The sequence below is a fragment of the Penicillium concentricum genome, assembly GCF_028827145.1.
Source record: "Penicillium concentricum strain IBT 3081 chromosome Unknown utg000002l_segment0_segment0, whole genome shotgun sequence".
Lineage (NCBI taxonomy): Eukaryota > Fungi > Ascomycota > Eurotiomycetes > Eurotiales > Aspergillaceae > Penicillium > Penicillium concentricum.
This window is the reverse complement of record NW_026622755.1, coordinates 637,688-659,433: the sequence shown is the minus strand read 5'-3', so window position 1 is coordinate 659,433 and position 21,746 is coordinate 637,688. Positions and strand designations below refer to the sequence as shown.

General features: G+C 48.3%; 10 protein-coding genes across 10 annotated transcripts; 3 read left to right on the top strand and 7 right to left on the bottom strand.

Annotated features, from left to right (window-relative positions):
* Positions 1-1,150: 1,150 nt before the first annotated feature.
* N7517_003815 (uncharacterized protein) lies at positions 1,151-2,240 on the bottom strand (the record flags this gene model as incomplete). Its single annotated transcript, XM_056721545.1, has 2 exons — positions 1,151-2,004; positions 2,063-2,240. 2 exons carry the CDS (start codon positions 2,238-2,240, stop codon positions 1,151-1,153), a joined length of 1,032 nt encoding a protein of 343 aa, XP_056577795.1.
* A 607-nt stretch (positions 2,241-2,847) lies between these two features.
* N7517_003814 (GPI anchored serine-threonine rich family protein) lies at positions 2,848-3,655 on the bottom strand (the record flags this gene model as incomplete). Its single annotated transcript, XM_056721544.1, has 2 exons — positions 2,848-3,450; positions 3,503-3,655. The coding sequence occupies 2 exons, from the start codon at positions 3,653-3,655 to the stop codon at positions 2,848-2,850; spliced, it is 756 nt and encodes a 251-aa protein (XP_056577794.1).
* Positions 3,656-4,992: 1,337 nt separating this feature from the next.
* On the bottom strand, positions 4,993-6,742 carry noc4 (ribosome biosynthesis protein NOC4; the record flags this gene model as incomplete). Its single annotated transcript, XM_056721543.1, has 3 exons — positions 4,993-6,025; positions 6,076-6,287; positions 6,338-6,742. 3 exons carry the CDS (start codon positions 6,740-6,742, stop codon positions 4,993-4,995), a joined length of 1,650 nt encoding a protein of 549 aa, XP_056577793.1.
* A 117-nt stretch (positions 6,743-6,859) lies between these two features.
* atp4 (F1F0 ATP synthase subunit 4) lies at positions 6,860-8,000 on the top strand (the record flags this gene model as incomplete). Its single annotated transcript, XM_056721542.1, has 4 exons — positions 6,860-6,977; positions 7,043-7,497; positions 7,558-7,780; positions 7,833-8,000. Coding segments are annotated over 4 exons (822 nt in total), but the record flags the coding sequence as incomplete, so codon positions are not given.
* Positions 8,001-8,571: 571 nt separating this feature from the next.
* Positions 8,572-9,998, top strand: N7517_003811 (tetratricopeptide repeat protein; the record flags this gene model as incomplete). The annotated part of the gene is made up of 6 exons (XM_056721541.1): positions 8,572-9,168; positions 9,242-9,281; positions 9,336-9,429; positions 9,483-9,789; positions 9,851-9,915; positions 9,968-9,998. The coding sequence occupies 6 exons, from the start codon at positions 8,572-8,574 to the stop codon at positions 9,996-9,998; spliced, it is 1,134 nt and encodes a 377-aa protein (XP_056577791.1).
* Positions 9,999-10,150: 152 nt separating this feature from the next.
* N7517_003810 (Major facilitator superfamily domain general substrate transporter) lies at positions 10,151-11,500 on the bottom strand (the record flags this gene model as incomplete). The annotated part of the gene is made up of 2 exons (XM_056721540.1): positions 10,151-10,793; positions 11,199-11,500. The coding sequence occupies 2 exons, from the start codon at positions 11,498-11,500 to the stop codon at positions 10,151-10,153; spliced, it is 945 nt and encodes a 314-aa protein (XP_056577790.1).
* Positions 11,501-12,204: 704 nt separating this feature from the next.
* N7517_003809 (uncharacterized protein) lies at positions 12,205-13,794 on the bottom strand (the record flags this gene model as incomplete). The annotated part of the gene is made up of 5 exons (XM_056721539.1): positions 12,205-12,573; positions 12,634-12,996; positions 13,063-13,464; positions 13,516-13,530; positions 13,591-13,794. 5 exons carry the CDS (start codon positions 13,792-13,794, stop codon positions 12,205-12,207), a joined length of 1,353 nt encoding a protein of 450 aa, XP_056577789.1.
* Positions 13,795-15,100: 1,306 nt separating this feature from the next.
* On the bottom strand, positions 15,101-16,467 carry N7517_003808 (uncharacterized protein; the record flags this gene model as incomplete). Its single annotated transcript, XM_056721538.1, has 5 exons — positions 15,101-15,616; positions 15,679-15,814; positions 15,965-16,091; positions 16,145-16,298; positions 16,351-16,467. The coding sequence occupies 5 exons, from the start codon at positions 16,465-16,467 to the stop codon at positions 15,101-15,103; spliced, it is 1,050 nt and encodes a 349-aa protein (XP_056577788.1).
* A 386-nt stretch (positions 16,468-16,853) lies between these two features.
* N7517_003807 (MFS transporter) lies at positions 16,854-18,580 on the bottom strand (the record flags this gene model as incomplete). Its single annotated transcript, XM_056721537.1, has 3 exons — positions 16,854-17,082; positions 17,149-17,590; positions 17,656-18,580. The coding sequence occupies 3 exons, from the start codon at positions 18,578-18,580 to the stop codon at positions 16,854-16,856; spliced, it is 1,596 nt and encodes a 531-aa protein (XP_056577787.1).
* A 2,573-nt stretch (positions 18,581-21,153) lies between these two features.
* N7517_003806 (uncharacterized protein) lies at positions 21,154-21,388 on the top strand (the record flags this gene model as incomplete). The annotated part of the gene is made up of 2 exons (XM_056721536.1): positions 21,154-21,246; positions 21,311-21,388. Coding segments are annotated over 2 exons (171 nt in total), but the record flags the coding sequence as incomplete, so codon positions are not given.
* Positions 21,389-21,746: the final 358 nt, after the last annotated feature.

Here is a 21,746-nt window from a genome sequence, read left to right as displayed (position 1 = left end):
GATGCGGGCCTGGATAGATTGGAGTGGGACGGATACAACTCGGTTGAAGTCGCAAGCCAATCGGACGTGATTTGATTGAGACGTGAATTGGTTTGAAACCTTAATGAAAGGAGAAATTTGGCCAGATGTAGGTTGATTGGCCTGGGAAACCTTGGAAGAGACAATCGGTTGAGGAAGAGGTAGGCGAAGGCAAATCGATCACACCGTGGTTAAGGGTGCATGCATGTATGAGATGAAGACAATGATGAAGTAGCAAGGGTGAGGAAGAGATGAAGAAAGAGAGACGAATAAATAGGGAAGAGGTGAAGTGATTCTAACTATTCCTATTATGGCAGCGCCGACGGCGATATTCAGACCTTTACTAATGGAAGGAACAACCGGGTACGCGCGCGCGTCTATCAACTTTGGAAGTCACTAGCAAGCGACAGGTGTGAGCCCGCGTGGGTGCTATCTTGTATCAGGACGAGATTGGATCACAGCAATCGATGGAAAATTCAAAGTACATGCAAAACAAGTCAAGCAAAAGTCAAAGGAGTATAAATTTCCGAGTTAAGCATAATAACAGGCCTATGACATCTAGGCAGAAAGAAAATATGTAGCCACTCTTTAACGGTCTTTTGAACACAAGCAAGAGACAAGTCTTACTGTCATGTTCATCACAGTGTAATCATATCCGGGTAAAAATATGCAGGTCATCAAACGTCATATCTAACAGGGGGTAACAGTAGAACAGGGAAAGGAGGTAAGGTGATGCCCATAGTTGACCGAATGAAAATGCAAATGCAGGTGAAAGATAGGTATAGAAACAGGAATACAAAAATCGAAGGGTACACGACCGAACTGAACTCTGCCACGACGGGTATCTGCTGCAAAGGGAAACGAAACGCCATGCACCGGTCAAGAATGGTCTATGAGAAATGAACAGGAGTTGTAGGTAGGGTGTGGGTTGTCAAGACATGGGATGGAGTGAAAAGGCTGAAATCGGGACGGAAGAAGGTATTTGGAGGGCGGTCTGGCGTTTGGCGGTAGGTTTTGAAGTATTCAAGCAGAGAGCAGAGAGAAGAAGGCGGGGGGGGATAGACAATTCGCAGAGCTAAGGTTGGAGGTTGACTCAAACAAGAGCTGCCGATAAACAAAGACAAAGCGCAAATTAATCACTGCCTTGTCGACTTGCATTGAGCCGGATCGCCCACTTCATTTCTGTCTCAGTCTCCTTGAGCTGAGCCAGAACGCCAGCAATGTTATCGTTATTGGATTTGGCCGTGTCAATCGTGTCCCGGAATTCGTTATCCTTCATTTCCTTATAGGCGGAATGGTTGGCGAGCAGCTTCTCATAAGATTCCTTGAGGGAGTCAAATTCCCTGTTCTTTTGATCTGCAAGAACCTCCAACCGTTCGGTGGATTGTATATGTGTTTTCTGGGCGTTGGCGATAGTCGTGAACTCGGCCCAGATGGCATTGATGCGTTTTGCAAACTCCGCCTTTTCGCGTTTCGTCGCGCTGGATAGCACCTCGTACTGTGTCTCGTGGTGCTTGGCGATCTCTAGTAACCGGGCTTGTTCACGATTTTGGTTCTCACGCTCCTCGCGCATCGTCTGGTTTGTCTGGTTTGCGTTCATTTCCGCATCCTGCCGCTTGGTGCGCTCGTGCTGGAGGTCCAGTCTTAATTCCTCCAGCTTCCGGTCTTTCCGTGCGATTGAGTTGAGATTGGTCTCGTTGACTTGCTCGAGGTTCCGTAGGCGCTCGTTCATGTTTTGTTGCTGGATCTTGTAGGCCTCGTTGGTTCTTTGGTACTCCTCCGCGCGGGACCTATAGAGTGTGCATTCGCGCGTCAGGCGTGCTATTTCCTCCTGGAGATTGTGGATAACACGTCCTGATTTCCCTGTCGCTGCTGCATGGCCAACCGCTGACCATTCTGATGTGGGGATCTCGCCATTGCTCGGGTCGGCGGGGGCCGCGGAAGGGTTCGGAAGGTTCGAAGGGGACGAGGATGGATTGTAATTGCCTGGAATGTGGGGATTGTAAGCTTGGGGTGTAGAGGGAGTGGGATCGGAATCACCAACCATTCTGGCCTTCGGCTGGTTCGTCGAGGAATCCGTTATTCTGGTGCATGTTCAATTGCGTGTCCACATGCGAAAGATTGACTTGTGGCGCTTCTGCACGGATAGGGGGGTCAGCAGCAATCGGTATAAGATTTTTGCTAGGGCTGAGACGCTTCATGACCCGTTTGAAGCCCCCCATGGTGACCGCCCGCGCCTGTCATGAGGAACCGGATGGGAGAGCAAGATGGGAGAAAAAACCAGTGGACCTTTGAACTGTGAAGGGAAAGGCTCATACCAGTATTAGAAGCCAATTGAGCTAGACGTGAGGTCGTTGTCTTAAGATTTCGCTTATTCATCTAGACATCGCAAGGGAGGCCGCGGATCAATAAAGGTACTATCTGATGCAACAAAGATCATCACAGATAAAACAAACTATAACTCGCTGCAGAATATTCCAAAACAATGAAGCGGTAAGAAAGGTGGAAGTTGCGGAAGATCAGTCGATCATCGTTCTTTGTGTTTCAACTGCGCGTCCATCGGAAACGCCACGGCGCTAGCGGCAGGAGAATATGGACTGACAGGTTTTGTTTTCTTTCTTTGCTTTTTCTTTCTGTTTTGGTTTTGTTTGTAAATGTCTGATGTCATTGATGCTAAATGTAATTGATTACTTTCTCAACGCCTCAGGTCACCTGTATCTCAACGATTTTCAGGGGTATTCTATATACAGGATGCTATATCAGTTTTGCCCAACTCCAACCAAAACAAGTCCAAAAATCAGACCGATAACGCCACAATAGATGAATGAACTAAACAATGTAGGCCAGGAGACCAGCAATACCCATTGCCAATTGTACGGAGCACCGTGGGATAGAAGCGGCGCCAGTTTGCATGCTTCCGGTGGAGGATGCTTCCTTGCCATTGACAACCTCAGTGCCTGTGGCCATCAGTCTCTCAGATGAGCTAGCAGCGACAGAGCTAGAAGGACTGCCAGACGGGTTGGCAGAAGAGCTGATGAGGGGCTTACTGGCAGTACTAGTCATTGTGGTATGGGTTCCTTGTGTCGCCTGGGTAATACCGCCAATGGTTTGGGTGTTGAGGGCGGCAGTAGTGTCGGTAGCACCGGCGGTAGTACCGGTGGCTGCAGCATTAGAAGCAACAGTACCAGTTTCGGAGGCTGTGTTTTGAACTTCCTTAGCTTCGGGAATATCGGCGAGGGGCTTGCCGGCCGACTTCAACAGAGCGGTATAGTTAGTCTCGTCTTTCTGTCTGATCTGGAAGGCGTAGGTATTGCCGCTTTTGACATCATTGTCAGGCGTCCAGGTGAAGGTACCGCCTTTGCCATCAGTAGTGATCGGCTTCACGTCCTGCAGGTCGCCCGAAGAACCTTGGCGGAGGAGGATGGTCACAGGCTTCACATGGTTAGTATTGTTATGATTTGAGATCGGAAAAGATGTGTATTACCAGATCAGCATCGGCACCAATCCATGTGAGAGTGACTGGCTTGCCAGCCTCGAGGGGCTCCTTAGGCCAGGAAGTGAAGGATAAAGGGTCGGCGGCGAGACCAAGAGTCACGAGCGAAGCCATGACGGCAATAACACTCTTTGAGAAATACATTGTGACAGGAGAAAATCAATAGACGGTTAGGTTTCAAAGAAAGTGAGGTGATGGTAGACAAAGTGCGTATAATTGGTGAATTGGGGGATCTAGTGATAGAGAACGCGATATAACTTTCAAGAACTGGTGGCGCATCACGATTCTTAACTGACGGCAATAATTGTCTGGATCTTTCCCAGCCCCACAGAAGTGATCTTCGAAGCCGCCTGTTGGTATTCAAACGCTGAGACCCAAGAGCGTTTTGGGGGAATGTTGCATTCCGATGGCCCTGATAGTGTAGTGCAGCATCAACATGTTACCTAATACAGTATGTTGTCTACCTTGGCTGGGGAATGCCTGCTAGCAAGTATTGGAAATTCTCGAGCAAATTTAACGCAAGACTTTGCCTGGGAGAACTTTATCAGATTTCATGGTAAGGGTGTGAGAGGTTTTACTGTCATTCAGTATCTTTGACCTCACTGGCCACCGGCGGTGGCTGCGACATCGCTTCATTTTTCTAGTGGTGGCTGAAAGCCCACGAGAATTGTTCGGCCATATAAGAAGGGCTCATACTCATGGATGAGACGTGGAGTGTAGTGGTCCAATAAGATGACTCGCCGGGACATACTGGAATGCCATCCCTTTCCGGCTTGTTTTGGTGGCGATCAGTCTATGTATACAACATAGGGCTATAGTGAACAACATGATTATTTCTTGCAGCCCATCAAGCATTTCTCGGGCCTCCCTCTATGTACCATCGATCTCATACCAAGGGGTGCCATATGGTTTAGTATTGTCGTCTGGAGGTTGGGTTGGCTTGATCGTCATCCATAAGGCACGAGGAATACCGAATATCCCAGCCTTATAACTCAATGGTCTGGGCATATCAATACGGCCACGTCCATGAATATATGGATAGGAAACAATATTGGCAATAGCAATAGTGATGAGTTGAATTGAGTTGAAAGAATGTATATGACTGAGTACTGCAAGACAAGAATATATATCTCTGACGTTGCTCTATACAACGTAAGTAGGGGCTAGATTGGACATAGTGCCACTCTAGCTTTACCCATGGTGGCCATGAAACAAGAATGAGACTCAAGACAGGCCGAATAAGCTGTAGCTTTCCTTGATCTACCAGTGGGCTTGTATTGTGACCATTGCTGCGAGCCCCATATCTAATGCTTACTTTCAGCACCGGAACTTCCATGGTGAGACCTCCAGCAAGGGATCTGTTGGTAGATGATCATTTCTCTTCAAGGTAGGGAACTATGATTATACCCCGCAATGTCTAAACTCACGAGGAAACTTCATTGTCAAACAAATTGAATTGGTATACGCTGATATATGAACCCTCAGAACTCCCACAAATCCCGCATGAAACTCCCTGGTCCAGAGTCCACGCCACCATCTTCCTCTAATAGGCGATCTGTGAAGATACGCTTGGGAATCTGGTACTCGACGACAGGAATCTTCTTGAGATTTCTCTCTTCGAGTCCAAGGTCTGCAGTTACCATGCCCGAATATGTGTGATCAAGGAAATCTTCCAGACTGTATGCTTGCTTTGTGAACTGCTCGGAGATGATCCGTGCAATGGCCGCAACGTTGGGGTGGAAGTGAGACTGGAGAGTCTCGATCTCCCAAAGACTACTCTCAATGGCGTTGGTCATGTTGGGGTCGGACTCGGTTGGATCGAACGGATCGTCCATGCCTTCCTTTTCCACTTGTGCGAGGAGATCCTTATCCCGAATAGATCGGTGCATCATGAATGTAGTGGTGGGGTGGTTCTTGAAGAAGTTGTACATGAACGGAACGATCACTACAATGGCGGAGGGAGGGGCGTTCAGTGCAAGACGAGCAAGACGCTTGATGAAGCTGGCGACCAATGTGGACGGAAGATGGGTTGAGGACAAGAAGGTATTCAGCAGTCGGAAGAATCGTGATCGGTGCTTCGAGTGCAGCAGCTCGGAATCCAGGAGAGAGTACAGCTTGGCGTAGAATTGAGGGTAGTCCAGGTTCTTTTCCTGGATCAGGTAGAAGAGACCAGACAGTGCGAGGAGAGATGTCGCACCACCAACATTGTATGAGTCCGTCAAGAAGTCCATCAGTAGTTCCGGTCGGTTGAACCACGGCTCGATGTTGTGCACCATCATACGCAGCAGGTTTTTGCGCTGAGATTGCGAGAGATTGTTCCGTAGAATGGCCAACCACGCCTCCTGTGCCTGCTTTCTGTGGGAGTTTGCCGAAACTAAGCGCTTATTCTTGGTATCTCGTTTCGCGTAGAAGTTTTTGAACTCGTGTTCCGATCCAGGTACCTCGTCACAGGTCTCAAGAATCTTAATCAGGGTGTCAAGGACTTCGGGGGATCGTTTTGTAGAGGCATAATCACTGATGTAAGTTAGCCACAAGACTCGATACCGAGAAAGAGTTATACATACGCCATCTGTGTGAAAGTGTAATATCTCACATCCTCATACTCCTTCACGAACTTGGCAACGGCTTCGGACTGCAGATCCTGCCCGTTGTGGGCCTCAATGATGGCCGCAAAGATATCTTTGAAGAAACCCGTCGACCAGACATTATTCTCCGCACCCGGGATATGGGCGAGGCGTTCTTTGACAATGCGCATGCTCAGCGTCAGAGCAGCAATCTGGAGATCGTCAGTAATAGTAAACCCCGGCAGATGAAGAGCAAACATACCTGAGAGGAAGTATCTGCCTCGCGTATGATAGCCACAAGAGCATTCTGATAATCAAGGCAACGCTCCTTCAGCCATGCCACAACGATTTTCTCGTTCTCAGCGGCGCGGCTTGACTCGGTCAAATTTCCTCCGGCGATCAATCGGCTGAACACACGGCAGAGAGAGACAGCCACGGCCATCTCGGGTTTCTCAGCTGACTTCTCGACATTGAGCATGGAGAGTAGAGTCGCAATGTTGTTGTAGCCCTTTCGCGACTCCGCAATTTGATTCTCTAGGTCTTGAATTGTAGACAGTTTCTCGGCGAAATCGTCATCGGCGACAGCGCGGCGCTTGGAGGATGGGCCGCTGGCATTCTTGCCGCTCTTGCGCTTCTTAGAGCTCGAATCCGTAACAGGTGCAGGCATGTTGGGCAGACGTCTTGTAGTGTACCGTGACCGGGTTATCTGCAACTTTTTTTATCGTTTGGACCATCTCGGAAGCTGGTTTTTCCGAGGCACGGAACCAACGCCCGAAACGGCTAGCGTCTTCACCTCCTAGCCATCCCGAACCTCAAGTCTCCTCAATTCCGTTCACCCACCCCATTGACCAAGATTCTTCCATCTGCAACAATGGCTTCACGTCTCGCCAAGAGCGCCATTGGTACGCTTTTTACGATCCGCGACCGTCTGATCGACTCGATGCCTTTAGTTACTAACTCACCCTAGGCGCATCCCGACTTCGGCCGGCTCTTCCCGCCCGTGGTGTCCCTGCCGTCACTGCGAACCTGACCTCCTCTCGTCAGGCCTCCAACGTTCCCGCCGAGGAGCCCGCCAAGAAGGCGCAGTCGATCTTGAACGCCATCCCCGGCAACTCCCTGGTCACCAAGACCGCTACCTTGTCTGCCGCCGCCGGTCTGTCCATCGCCGCCATCAGCAACGAGCTGTACGTCATGAACGAGGAGACCGTCGCTGCTTTCTGTCTGCTGTCAGTCTTCACCGCTGTTGGCAAGTACGGTGGTCCCGCCTACCGCGAGTGGGCTGAGGGTCAGGTCCAGAAGCACAAGGACATCCTGAACGCTGCCCGTGCCGACCACACCAACGCTGTCCAGCAGCGTATCAACAACGTCTCCCAGATGTCTGGCGTTGTTGAGGTTACCAAGCAGCTCTTCGCTGTTTCCAAGGTAGGAATACCCAGTCGCATAGGTTGATACTTGGGTCGGTTCGTTGACAGTCCGTTTCAGGAAACCGCCCAGCTCGAGTCCCAGGCCTACGAGCTCCAGCAGCGCACTGCCCTCGCTGCCGAGGCCAAGCAGGTCCTCGACTCTTGGGTGCGTTACGAGAACCAGGTCAAGCAGCGCCAGCAGCGTGAGCTTGCCGAGTCCGTCATTGCCAAGATCCAGAAGGAGCTTGAGAGCCCCAAGGTCCTCCAGCAGATCCTCCAGCAGAGCGTTGCTGATGTTGAGCGTGAGTTATCTACCAACTGACCTTTAACTAGAAGAGTACTAACGATTCCCAGGCATCATGGCGTCCAAGGCCCTGTAAATGGGCTCAGTAGCTCACTGCATTCGGCATTGTGTACAAAACTATAAGGGCTATTTGCATCTGCCGAGTTAGACCTTGCAATACCATTTTGATTCTTACTCTATACTCGGACATGCATGGTTTCAAGACATGTTTTCAAGCGCGTTGGGCCTGGAAATGCCCAGCTGATGTCTGGCATATGAATCTGTTTGGCCAGTTTCTTCGTAGAACACTTTGACCAGAATATGATAGAGATACTCAAGAGTGCCCTTTGAGCGTATATAACTGGTACCACTCTAGAGCTTTGTACTGAGTAAACACCATGGTATTTTCCGAGGTAAAGGCTGAGTCCATGCACCGCGCCCTATGGATATGCAGGGTCTAATGCAGCACGCCACCCCGGGGCCCGTGGAGAAAGCGATAAGCGATCTATACTAAGGTTTCATCTGGGGAAAGTCCATGTCATTGCATATGTCCTTAGGATACCCAAGTATTTCAAGTTAGTATTTCAATATATTTAATTTGTGTGCACACGGGCTATTAGCCGCTGGCCAAGACTCTCCGGACCCCAGTCCACGGGTCATCAGCCCGTGGACAGCCGCTACACAGCCACTGTTTATTATTTTTAAAACACTCAGCCCTACAAGTAATCCTAACACATCTCTCATATCTAAATACCATAGCCACTACCAAAAAGTCTCATATCCATTCCCCGCCACCATCCGCATGAGTAGATGCGCAACATGCCCTCACTACGCAACATCCTCCACAAACGCGACGACCTCAGCATTACCCCAACACCCCAAAATGCACCAACACCCCCAGCACCTGAGTTCAAGCTCATCCGCTCAGACACAAACACCCAAGAGATAATCACAGCCCCATCCGACCCAAACGACCAAACCCAATACTTATCTTCACCAACTCAAGAAGAGCCCACGTCTCCGCGCCGGAGCTTCCAGCTCTTCAACCGCTCTCCCAAACTGGCCTCTGCAACCTCGCAATCCCCGCCCCGTCGCGAGCGCCGTCTCTCAAACCTTCTCCATCTCGACCCCCGCAGTCGCAGTAACTCGCGTGACTCCTCCGCTAACATCCCCGCGGACTTGCCGCAGATCGATGATGACCACAGCGCGAGTAAGCAGGAGCGCGAGGCGTTGTGGGAAAAGAGGGCTACTGTGCTTGTACAGCAGAATCCGCAGTTTGCGCAATCCGGGTCGTCCTTGCCGCGGCAAGGTGAGGGGGAAGCGTCGCTAGGGCTGGGATTGGGGCTGGAGCAGGCTAGGCCGAGGAGCTCGAGCCAGAGTCGAGTTGGTATGGATCCGAATGAAGATGTAAGTGCTTACTACGTATATATTTGCGTAGTGGTTGCGGTTGTCGTTAGAATGTGGGACTAACGGATTTTAGATTAATATCCAAGAGGCGATTCGGCTGCATGAATCTGGTGGTGAGTTTTGCTTTTTTGTCCAGATGAAGGTACGTTGATTAACATTCAATCTAGATCTCGAGCGATCAACTCAGATGTTCGGACAACTTGCCGATCCAAATGGCGCAAATAATCCTCTGAGTCAGGTTCTTTATGGCCTCGCACTACGGTAATAACACGCCAAGCTATTTCTCAAATTTCAAGATGCTAATACATGTGCAGACACGGATGGGGCTGCCCTGTAGATACTCCACGCGCTGTGACCTATCTCTCCGCCGCAGCATCCAATTCGGCCGCGGTCGAGGCGGAGGCCCTCCGTGCTGGTGTTAACAAGGGAGGGTCTGCAAAAGGAGAGCTCGTTTTGGCCATGTTCGAATTGGCAAATTGCTTCCGCAATGGGTGGGGTATAGAAAAGGATCCTCCTGCTGCTAGACAGTATTACGAGACTGCTGCGAACTTGGGTGATACTGATGCCATGAATGAAGTGGGCTGGTGTTACCTCGAGGGATTCGGGGGTAAGAAAGACAAGGTACGTGTGATTTCCGCTTAGATGTATATTGTGTGCCTATTCTGACTCGATGTTGATATAGTTCAAAGCGGCCAAGTATTACAGACTCGCTGAGACGAATGGGTGCCCTACTCTTGGAAATTCATGGTATGTTCAGCGGACTGAGGATTTGGAGTTTGAAACTAATGGAACACTATAGGATCTGGAAAGACAAGTATAACCCGAAGTAAGCTGCTTCAACAAAGGTAGTAATTATTACCTCTATTCTACGATTGATGTGTTTCACGGTCTTCCCCGATGTATCTTAACTTTTCTACGTGTCACGTCAAATATTCATGTCCTTGAACATTAAGCAAGTTCTACAACTTCTATATATTCCCCATCACAACTCTCCATGTTCAATTTTCCTAGTATAACTTTCCTCCGCACTTACCTTAACACCATCACCAGCAACACGCGCCTCCCCATCAAAAATGCATACAATTTCTTCAAGCGACCTCCCCCTAGTCTCAGGATAGGTCTCCCAAACAACAACCAAGACAACAAGCAGCACGACCAAAAACACAAAATAATATTTCCAAAAAATCCTCTCAAACGCAATAGGGTTAATCAGCTGATTAAACACCAGCGCTATATAATTCGACATCATGGAGATAGCAACGCCCTTGGCACGCAGCGATGTCATCCAAATCTCAGCCGGGTACGCCAGGAGCAAGGGCGTGAAAGCGAGATCGTAGCCCGCATAGTAGATGAACAAGAATGGGATTACAGCTGTTCCGACGGCGCTGGTACCCGTTGTCACGAAACTTCCTGATAGTGCAGCGATGAAGACACAGCTGATCAGCATTATGACAGTCGATCTGATGAAGAGCGCACGGCGGCCTGCGCGATCGACAAGACACGCGCCTACCACGCTCATTATCAGGTTCCAGAGCTGGAGGAAGCCGTTTATGAGGGTCTGATCTGTTGACGAGGTTACTCCGATTGTATCGAGGATGAGAGTTAGGTAGTATGACACCACACCACTAGAACAGATATCTAGTTAGCGACGGATCTCTCCACTCATTCCACCCCATCAACAGTAAAACCAAATTTGACACATACCCTCCATTCCACTGAGCAAAAACACCCAAATAAACACTCAAGATACCGATCCCCAGGAGTCCTAACACAATCAATCCAGCGCGTCTCCTGTCGAGCTTTCCGCTCCAACGCCAGACCTTCGCTAATCTGCTCCATCTCAAAAGCCACAAACTGTGAACCTCCATCCCCCCCCCCAGCATGGAACTTAACTAGAATCCTCCTCGCCTCCTCAACCCGCCCGCAGCCAATCAGCCAACGCGGCGACTCTGGCACACATAAGGTGCCAGGCAAGGCAAGAAGTGGCAACGCAATCTGCATAATCACAGGCACGCGCCACGCCCAGTTACTCTGCGCATGCCTCATCGCGAAGCAAAGCGGACAACGAGGACCCGGCATAGTACTGGCACATGTAGATGGCCGTGACGAGCGAGCGATGCGATGGATAGGCGATTTCCGTGACGAGTATCACGGCGCATTGGAACCAGGCACCGGCGATACCAACCAGCAAGCGGGAGTAGATGAACATATTTGCATTTAGGGAGGCGGATTGGAGTCTCACGCCGAGGATCATGAAGATGTACCCGGCTAGAATGGTGGGTTTGCGGCCGAAGCGGTTGGCGGACCATGTTTGGATGGGTAGGAAGAGCATGCTGGCTATATTTTGGGGAGCGTTTATAAAGCTGAGCTTTATTCTGACCTCTTACACATGGTGAAAAAGGGGTGAAATGAATATAACCTCAATTCTAACGCCTGGAGGATCTTGACTCTTGACTTCACATGTACAGAACTTCGGAATTTTTGGAGCATACGCGGCTTATAGTGTGATCTGGTGAGCGGGACGGCTTGTCTCTTACCATCCTGGACAGAGCGTTAGCAACCAGAACATTGTCTCATACAAAAGTAATCCTCACCTCTGGAGCTTGATATGCCGTTCAACTCTCAAGACCCAAATTTCCTGAAGCGCTAGTCTTCGCTTGCTTTCACGTTTCCCATTGATAAATACGGCAGCCGCAACTAACATTCCACCCAAGAGTCGGACGTGACTACCATCTTCATTCTCTGAGCAGCGGGTCTTCCACATCGGCACCTTGGGCGATCGGAATACGCGACTTGCATGGTCTCATCGTGGACAGGCGTGAAGAGATGAGTGAAGAGATGAAGGCCCCATAGGCCGTCAACTATTCTTATGGTTTATATTTTGTATATGTCCTGGGATTATACTGCCTTTAATCCATTTATGTTGCTCAACTTTATTATTTACAGCCTGTTGTGGCCTCTATAAACTCATTTATTAGCATCGGTCACATCACATTTGGGCATGCAGTTCCTGATATGTCATGCGCCATGTTATGCCTAGCAAGCCCCGCGGTTATTATTAGCCGATGCGTTATCTCTAGGAATTCCCGGGAGAAGATTCCAAAGAAGCAACATCGCCGCCGAAAGCGCTATGATAAACGGCATCAAAACCTCAACACCCTTAGCTTGCGCAAGTACACCGACAATGAACGGAAGAACAGCTGCACCGCCACCACCAAAAGCTGCCGCAAACCCAATTGCGCTGACATGTAAGTGCTTTGGCAATAGTTTCGTGGTGACAACCACAACCGCGGGAAACAACGGACCCAGAAAGAAACCCTGCAGTGATACCGCCACTGCACCAGCGTAGAAGTTTGGAACCAGATACAAGATGAGACAAAATGCTATCTCGAGCGAGATATAGATCTACCAAAGGGTGAGCTTGTGATATGACTTGAGTGCACAAAATATGCTAGGAGAGCTTACCGAGATGGCAATCTTCTCGCCAATCAAAGGAGTCACAAATCCAAGGACAATCCGTCCAAGGGTTATTCCGAGCCAGAATCCTGTAGACGTCATGCTGCTGGAAAACGGCGCAGCGTGCCGTACTTCTTTCATGAATGTTACCACCCACCCTCCTAGCGCAACTTCGACACCAACGTATCCAAGTAGGAAGATTGCGCAGGTCCAAGTAATTCGCGCAGATGGCATTGTGGATAGGACACTCCACAAGCCTGCTTGTTCGGATGTATCGCCAGGCTGTTGATTCTTAGCGAGTTGGAACGATTCTCCTGTAGAATCCCAGAAACATGAAACGCAGACAAGAACTTCGATTGCGGCGCCTCCAATCTAGGAAAATCAGTCAACATGAGCTAGGCCCATATCAGAAAAGGCAGTGGACAAAATAGCACGTACCATAATGTAATAAAAATAATACCACGGCAAACCAGCATCCGCAACAAGCAGCGATGCAATTAGAGGGCTGATAACAGCACCTATACCATAAGCCCCATGAAGCAATCCGAGTAATTGATTCGCATTATCGAGGTTTCCAATCCAGGCATTCCATGCCGAGTCCGCGAGGCCATTTCCCAGACCTGCGAATATGAATGATACAACGAGAACGGGGTATGGCGGATGCACACAGTTCAAGATGTAGGCTATCAGGTGGCACAAGGATGAGACGAAGGCTACGCCTCGGCGGCCTATGGCACAGTGTGCTCGCTCGTTTATTATTGCAGCAGTGACATAGCCGAGTAGTGGAGAGAGGAATACGAGGGAAACGATTGTGTAGGAGAGGTTGTAGTAGGTTTCGAGCTGGGATTGTGTTAGAAGGGGACTAGGATTTGAGGTTTAGGGGTGATATACATATGGGAGGAGCGGCTGGGTGATACTCATTAGTATAATATTTCAACTGCTATGGGTATCTAGAGAGGATCTTACGCCATATGCGGAGTCGTTTGCTCCCATTATTAGGAAGCTCCAGAATGTTGCCAGTGTCTTTGCTATGTTGGATCGGGGGTGATTCCATTTCTCGTCGGGAATGTGGTAAGACGACTCAGCCGACGATGAAGGCTGGTTTTCATGTTGGAGGGTTTGACTTTCATAGATCGTGGTCTGTGGACTATTTTGCACTCCAATAGACATGACTTTGCTGTTGAATCGACCGAATGTTTGAAGAACCAGAAAAATGAATAAATGAAGACATAGGACGGAGAAGAAGATCAAAGAGCTTTTATAGTATTTATCTAGACAGACTACAAAAGCTTTGTTCGTGAATATCATCTGGCTTTTCATCATGGATGGAGCGAAAGTGGAGAAAGTTTCCTAATCAGTAACGGAGCGGGTACCTTCCCAAATAGGCAGGTCCGCCAGCAAGCCCAACACTCCATGTATACTTTTGTGCCTGACTGTCGAAATTGTCTGGGTTGTCTCTGCAATGGCTGCATCTAGGATATTATTCTTTACATAAGACTTATTAGCGTAATTACCGACAGAAGTGTATATCATACTCACATTTTGTATCTTGATCGTACAAAACTACTTTCCTCGCTGTCTTGATATTAGGCTTTTTGCATAAAAGGTTTAATTGAATCGACACAGCGGGAACTACACTCAATCAGGACTAGCGCACCCCACTTCTTGAGTCAAACCTTTCGCTGCCTCTACCGTATACAAACCTCGAGCTCTTCCTTGATATCGACGCTGCTGTAAAAGTGTCTAAATTAGTATGTAGAGATAACCTCTAACAATTACAGCAGACCAGTCGTCACAGTAATCAGACAAGCACCCAAAATAAGCCACACGAAGAGCGGCAAAGACATGTGTTTGAAAAGGCTAGACCCGATCCAGAACTAGTCATGAAACCCTCTGCGGAGCGCCAGCGACCCTTGCTATTCTCCGAATCCCGGTTCCTATCCGGAGCATTGAGGGTACGAGATGCAAACCCGAAAGCGGGTGCAAGGGCGAGGGCTTTTTCAGCTGTCGCAACGTCCGGGTGTAGGGCTACAAACAGCCAGGAGCCCCAGAATTGGACCCGAACGTTTCCATAGTATCGGCTAGTCTCAGCCGCAGCTCAATTCCTGCAGTAGTATCTCGCACTATGGGTCGTCATAACTGCAACTGTCCACTCATTATACCCCCATTTCTACTAATTGCTGGTGGAATACTGCAGTGCCCAGTGATCTTCTCCTACGGGGTCTGGCAGGGAAGCAGTATAGTTTGCTTACAAGTGAGAATACGTGCAAAGGTAGTAAGGAATGAACAGGCAGTATCAATACGTAGTGGAGGACGCGGTCCCCCACTACAACCTCTATAGAGGTTTACTTAGAAAGTAGTAGTGGAAGGTTAGAACCTTAGAATACAGTGATTACAAGACGCCGGTTTATAAGCGCCAAGATGCCCTTAATGGGCTATGATGAGTACCTTATGGGGGCCTCTCCATATATCCACGTCATTTTCTCTTGTACACATGAATCTCGAGCCACTCCTCAATATCTTCGTCCTCGGCCTCCTCTAGTAGTCTCCAGATCCGCCGACGATTACGCAGGCGGAGGGGAGCATGCTCTAAAGGTTGCCCCGGTTCGAACACCTCCACTTGTGCAAGGTTGCGAACAAGGCTCTCCCAATCCCAGAATTCTTCTGCTTCAAATGTCGGAACGTCCACCGCATCGGATGTCAGAGGGCAGCTCTGTAGGGCGGAGATGTCCAAATCCCAAAGCCATGGTAAGATCTGCCGATTGAAAAGCAAGTCACGCCACAGCCTTGACGGTAAGGAATAAGTGCATGTCTGCTCCGGGTTGATAAACGGGTGTAAATTTTTATAAATCATGTCTTGGAGCTCAGTGGGTAGTGCCTCCAGTTCACGAGATATACCAGATTGTCCTTGCAAGGAGAGTGGAAGAGGTCGCAGATATGAAAGGATCTCCTGAGTGAGTCCTGGTATGGGATATAGTGCCATTTCGTATTCCTAATGGCAGGTTGTTAGTGATGAGATGGAAGCACCATAAGTTATACTTATGCAGAACTCACATAGACCTTCTGGTCTCCAAAAGCCCACGCGACATTGTGAAAGAGGTTGGTGTCCCGAAAGTAATAGAAATGTGGCTCAATTATACGTCGGGGGTGAAACGAGCCGTTGCGTCCAAGGGGATAATCGGAATGCACCCTAGTTAATCGTTGTTCAAATACTTCATAGAACTGGCTGAGAGTCGTCGGGCGCTTTGGGCCAACCGACACTCCAGCTTTCAGAAGAGTCTGGCGATAGTCTACCAGACGTCGTATCATGTCAAGGCATTCCAAATGTACCGTTACATACGGGTACTCCGTATATAGATCGTGGACTAATTTCGACGAGTGCTCCCAATAACTCACTGGTTCTAATCTTGACAACCGCTCCCCATAATGCACACCGTCGATCTCGATCTCTAAGGAATCAGAAATCTCTTCGGCAGATTATAGTTTTCGTACAAGAATGAGAGTTGGAAGAGTAACCCACCATCTATCCCGAGTACTTCTAGCGGTAGATCATGATTTGGCAGGCTCGCAATATCCCAATCTTTCTCGTAGTGATAATTTTTGGCTCGGATGGCCTGCGGTACAAACCACTTGTACCTCTCAAGATTCTTGTTTCGCACTTCTGCTTCCACCACCTTGATCTTTATGAGCGGACTACTGACTTAGGGGCACCGAAGAAGAGCTCACAAAGCTTGGGGCACCACAGACAACACAGCATATATCTTCCGCATCATAGCCCTTATCGAATCGCTCGAATTTGAAGAGATCGCACTCGGATGGACGCTCGCTGGGGTGGAAATCCATGGTGAGATGGAACTTTTCTCGGATTTGCTCGGATTTCGATCCAGGAACACGGACTCAAAAAGCAAGATAACGGATAGTAAATGACTCAGACAAGGCTACATCTGTTAGCGCCTTTGAGTATACTAAACAAAATACCTAGCATGGGAGCACATCAATATATTCTGTTTATTGGTTGGTTTCACTGAGCCTGTTGCCAAGCTAAATTAAATCAGTGTTCATTTACTCCTTTCCCATAATACGTACAGCAGACTAGATCGGCCACCCGATTAAAATGAAATTTTTCAAGTCGGTTATATGCACACGATACACACAAAGTAATTTACTATAGAGCATAGTCATAATACAAGATGCGCCTGAACTTTGCTTCCCGCTAGCCCATTGCCTGTCTAGGTATTCTGCTTGGCTGCTCTCTGCTCAGTTTGTGCACGCATCCGGTCGGTCATTTCATCCAATTGTCGGGCAGACTCCGCAGCATACTGACAGTGGTGTCTAATCGCTGGTCCGTATTTGTAGAAAATCCACGGGAACGGTAGACAAGCTACAGCGAGGAAAGCCGAGATTGAGGAGGCCCAGTGAATACCAAGTTTCTGGTACATCGGTGTTGTAAAGAGTGGACTATACAGATATCAAGTTAGCTTACTCCTAGTACTTGAATCAGGAACAGAATGGGCGAAGACATACAATGCTGCGCCGAAAAGGGCCCGGATAACAGCATTACCCGCTAACGCCGATGCTGCGTAAATAGTATACCCATCGACCAGGTAGTTCACCACACTTAAGAAGATAGACACATGAGAGAACCCAAAAAGTATTGTTCCAATCTCGCAGACAATCCAATGGATGTGTGGGAAGTTGGTCCAGGCGAACCAAAATAATCCCACAGGAAGGGTAACTGCTCCGACCATCGCCGGAATAAGCCGAGCTTCGGGAGGCGGACGAGCGTAGGCTGTACGATCGGCGATTTTCTTATATCGGCCGTTGTCGAGGACTGAATATGCGCATCCGAGAATTTGTCCGATCATCATCCCAAGGAAGGACAGGCCGGAGGTGCTCTGGGGCCATTTGAGATTTTCTTCAAAGACAATCGGGAAGGCAGCAAACTCCATATACATCGTTCCGTAAACTGTTGAGAATTTTATTGGCTCATGATAAGAATAAAATGTGGAAATGAGAGAACTTGGAACTTACTGATAGCCATGTAGATCGACAAAAGCAGCACAATCGGCTCCATGAACAGCAATATCCAGGGTCGAACCATGGTCTTGGTGAAGACCTGACCAGCAGTCCGATTTGCATTGCCAACATCCAGACGACTCTTGTAGACTGCTCCAGTCAATTTACTGAGCTTGGCAGCACGCTTCTGCAATAGGACTGGGGTGTATGTCTCGGGGATAAAAGCGACCCCAGCCAGGAACACCACTCCGTTGAAGATAGTTGTAAGACCTTGAACCCACTCCCAACCTTTTGACACGGCCAGAAAATCGCAAGTGATTGGACCAAGACTAGGACCTAAGAAGGGGGCCCCAATAAAAGCGATGGTAGCCAGCCCTCTATCCCGGGCCGTATACATGTCTGAAACCACACCACCAGCATTTGAGATTGCCGACGAACCAAATGCGCCTGCGAGGAATCGTAGGACTAGCAATGTCGCAATATTCGGACTTGCAATCGTTGCCCCAGCAAATAGTGTAGTCAACCCGTACGTGATGAAGTAGATGACCTGACGACCCCAGAACTCAGAAAGCGGAGCCCAGATAGCTGGCCCGATGGCAAAAGCGAGAACAAAAAGTGAGGTGTCGGCAACAACTAGCTCAGTACTGGTGCCGAAGCGTTCCTGGATCTGGGGGTTGGCTGCTGAAAGAGCAGACGAAGCAAAAGTAATGGACAAAAATGAAGCCGCTTGTAGAAGTGTGATTGACCATTTGAGCCAATCTTGCATTTGGTGGGGATCGCGAGCATCTTCGTGAAGCCAATCGACCAAGTAAGGATCTTCCACCGTGCCATTTCCCTCCCATTCGTGGTTGAGAACGTCGTCGGTGATGATATCTTGGGACAGCACTAGCTGGTATAAAGGTATCCTAAAGCGATTGTCGTCTTTATCCATGGCTATCATAGTTTGCGATTTTCTTTTTGGTGCCACGATCCTCGGGAAGCTCGCGCAAATGGGGATATTCGAGGAAACGGATGAAAAGACGACGTCGTTGTTCGGTATAAGGACGGATTCTTCTGGCGGGTGCAATGACTTGAAGAAAAAAGGAAGAATCACCTGAAACCCGACAGTGGTGTCAAAATAGGTCTGGGAAATGGTTATTTAAGCATCTAATGGCAATAGCGTTGAATGGAGAAGGAGAAATTGATACTGGTCATTAATAATGATTAGCAAATTCCCAGGATGATTTGAAATCGGATATGAAGGATCTCGGAGACATTTGGACTGGAACAAGAACCAAATTCCCCTTGGAATGTGTGTTAGTGCGATCTCTGAAGCTGTATTGTTGTATAAAAGACGATGCCATTATTTCCAGGCTCTGCCAAGCTTTATGGCCATGGAGCATATTCAGATAATAGGCCAATCACAAACCAAATCCAGACCCACCTAGTCTCGTTCCCGCTAGTACCCGCCTCCCGCAGGTCGGGTTAATGCCGCTCCGAAAGAATGATAGTTAACAGATGTAGAATGTCTTCTTTTCCTGTGACCGCTTGAGGAAGTAGAATACGAGTAGTATGTTTAACAGCGATAAAAGCACAAATTAAGCCACTCTAGCAACGATCAAATCGCCCTCATCCTCGCGGTCTTGCGAATCAAGGACTATAATGAATTTTCCGTTCTCTATTTCTCATCCCAGATCAATCTTCCCAGTTGAATAATGGAAAAGGTAATATCAGCCGTAGATATTCTCTTCCGGCTAGCTTGCTACAGAAAAGATTAGATGAACTTCCTGGTTTGAGTTATGACAGTGTTTCAAAAAGTGGCCTGCTTGATGGGGCTATAAATGAAGCATTTCGTTTACAATCTCCACTGTTTTCGGGAAGTCAGCGTCTAACGCTCTCTAACGGCCTTTATATTGGTGATGGATATATCCCTGGTAATGTGAAGGTTCGGGTACCTCTTCATGCTGTTTTATCACAATACCTTTCTTGCCATATATAAAGCGATATTCAGCGGACACAGATAGTAATGCTAGTAATAGACAGTTGCGTTTTTGTATCCCCGGAAGAGTTAATTCCCGAACGATGGACAACCCGGTTAGAATTGACAAAGGATCACTCGGTATTCATTTCATTCAACGCTGGTAAGTATTGTTGAAGCTACTGTGACAGAAGCACATGTTTAATTATGAAGGGAAATTTCCATGTGCTGCAAAACAACTCACCCTAATGGAGCTTCGACATAGTATTATTACCCGGCTTCTGAAAAGGTATGATACTTCGCTTGCACCTCCTCATACTGAAAAGGACTTTCTCTCCGGACAACAAGATCATTTTGTGCTAGTACAGCACCACTTTGGCTGCAATTCAGTAAAATCATTCCAGACTACACGGAGCTATAGGGCAAATTATGGAGGTGAAATGCTCACGTCTCCTTTGCTGCCTAAGCCCCAAGGTGTCTATATTTCATGCCCAGATGATGTATCAAATTTACCATATCAAATACCGTTGCTTATTTTATCTCGATTATATCAAATTCATGTCCATCTCCCTCAAATCTATTACTGATATCTCACGAAATCTCCCAGCGCAGTTACCAGTGTCATAGCCCCAGCCCCTTAGCTACCATGACCCACCACGGTATATCCCTTCCCCTCTGGGGAGCCCACGCAAGCCTTGTGTGTCACCGCCAAGCCTGCAAGAACGCCAACCTCAGCGGCTGCACGATGAACCCCTTACAATTATGACACCAAGCGGTTGACATTGCCAGCCGCATTGCTAACAGCCTCGTTCAAGTCACAACTTGGGCGATGCTTGTGTCCTTCGAACCATGAACATGGCGACAGCCATAGAACATCAACATAATCAAATTGCACAATTCTTCTTATTCCGCCACTATCAATGACTTCATACTCCTAATGAAGTCAGTGCGTATCTTTGTTGATGTCTTTGTTCTACACACCAATTCCCACTATAGCAGGGGCCAAAAACAGCCCCCTCCTCCCAAATTAAATATTCATTAATCAAACAGGATCAAACAACGTATGAACTATGTAATGTACTCGAAGGTTGCATCCATCGAAGCGAGCAATCCCCGCTATAGCGCACCCGCCCGCAAGAACGACAAGACGCCCCAGCCATCATCCAATCAGCGCCGATCGATCCCACAATTGCCCCTGTAGATCCTCCAATGGTCCTGTTTCAGGCAAGACAATGATAGATCTTCGCGCTGGTGCGTGACTTGTGTCATTGTGGTGCCCACGCGCAAGCTATAAGACTTTGATGGAGCCTGGTATGCGGTCGTCTTTGCTTTTCTGATTTCGATATTGAAATACCCCGTTGTTCGATCTTCACTTTTTGACTATTTCTCAAGGTATGGTTTACACCGTTTTCTTTCCCTTGCATCCAGTCTAAAGCCGCATATTGTGGTGTTTTCACCGTATCTTCTATTATTATACTTGACTCGGTCGCTGATTGTGTCTTTGTCTCAATTCTAGATACCCCATTTCAAATCTTTCCAGCTCTCACCAATTCAAAATGCGTGCCTCCGTCATCATCCTCGGCTTCCTCGCCACTCTCACCGTTGCTCTTCCTGAAGCATACCCTAAAGCCGCGATCTCATGCCAATCTGTGGGTCTGCTCGATAGCTACAATATTGCAAAATGCGGGGAGACAATTCTAACAGTGCTACTAGGACACTATGGCTTGCACGGCTGCTAACTGTGCCGTCGAAGGATGCTGCTGTGAGGGACTGACTTGCGGGTCCAATGGTGTAAGTACCTAGCGACCCCAACGCGATATCTGCCAGGCGTGATTTGCTTGATTCAAGATGCTAATGAGGACGACAGACTTGCACGCCACTATAAGATTTCTTTTCCTTGAAGTTATAATATGATAAAGTGGGCACGATGCCCCTTTGTGTTGGCATGAGGACGCAACATAGACAGGGGAATCATTTTCCTGACCCTATGCTCAATGCCTTCACTTGTATCTATCTATTTTGTTAATGGTATATAATTATCGACTTGTTTTGTCCTCTTTGAAAAAGACTCGAAGACAAATGCATAGAGAACTAGTAACGCGCAAGCAAAAATAGCTTAGTACATGGCTGTTAGCAATTGAGTGTATTG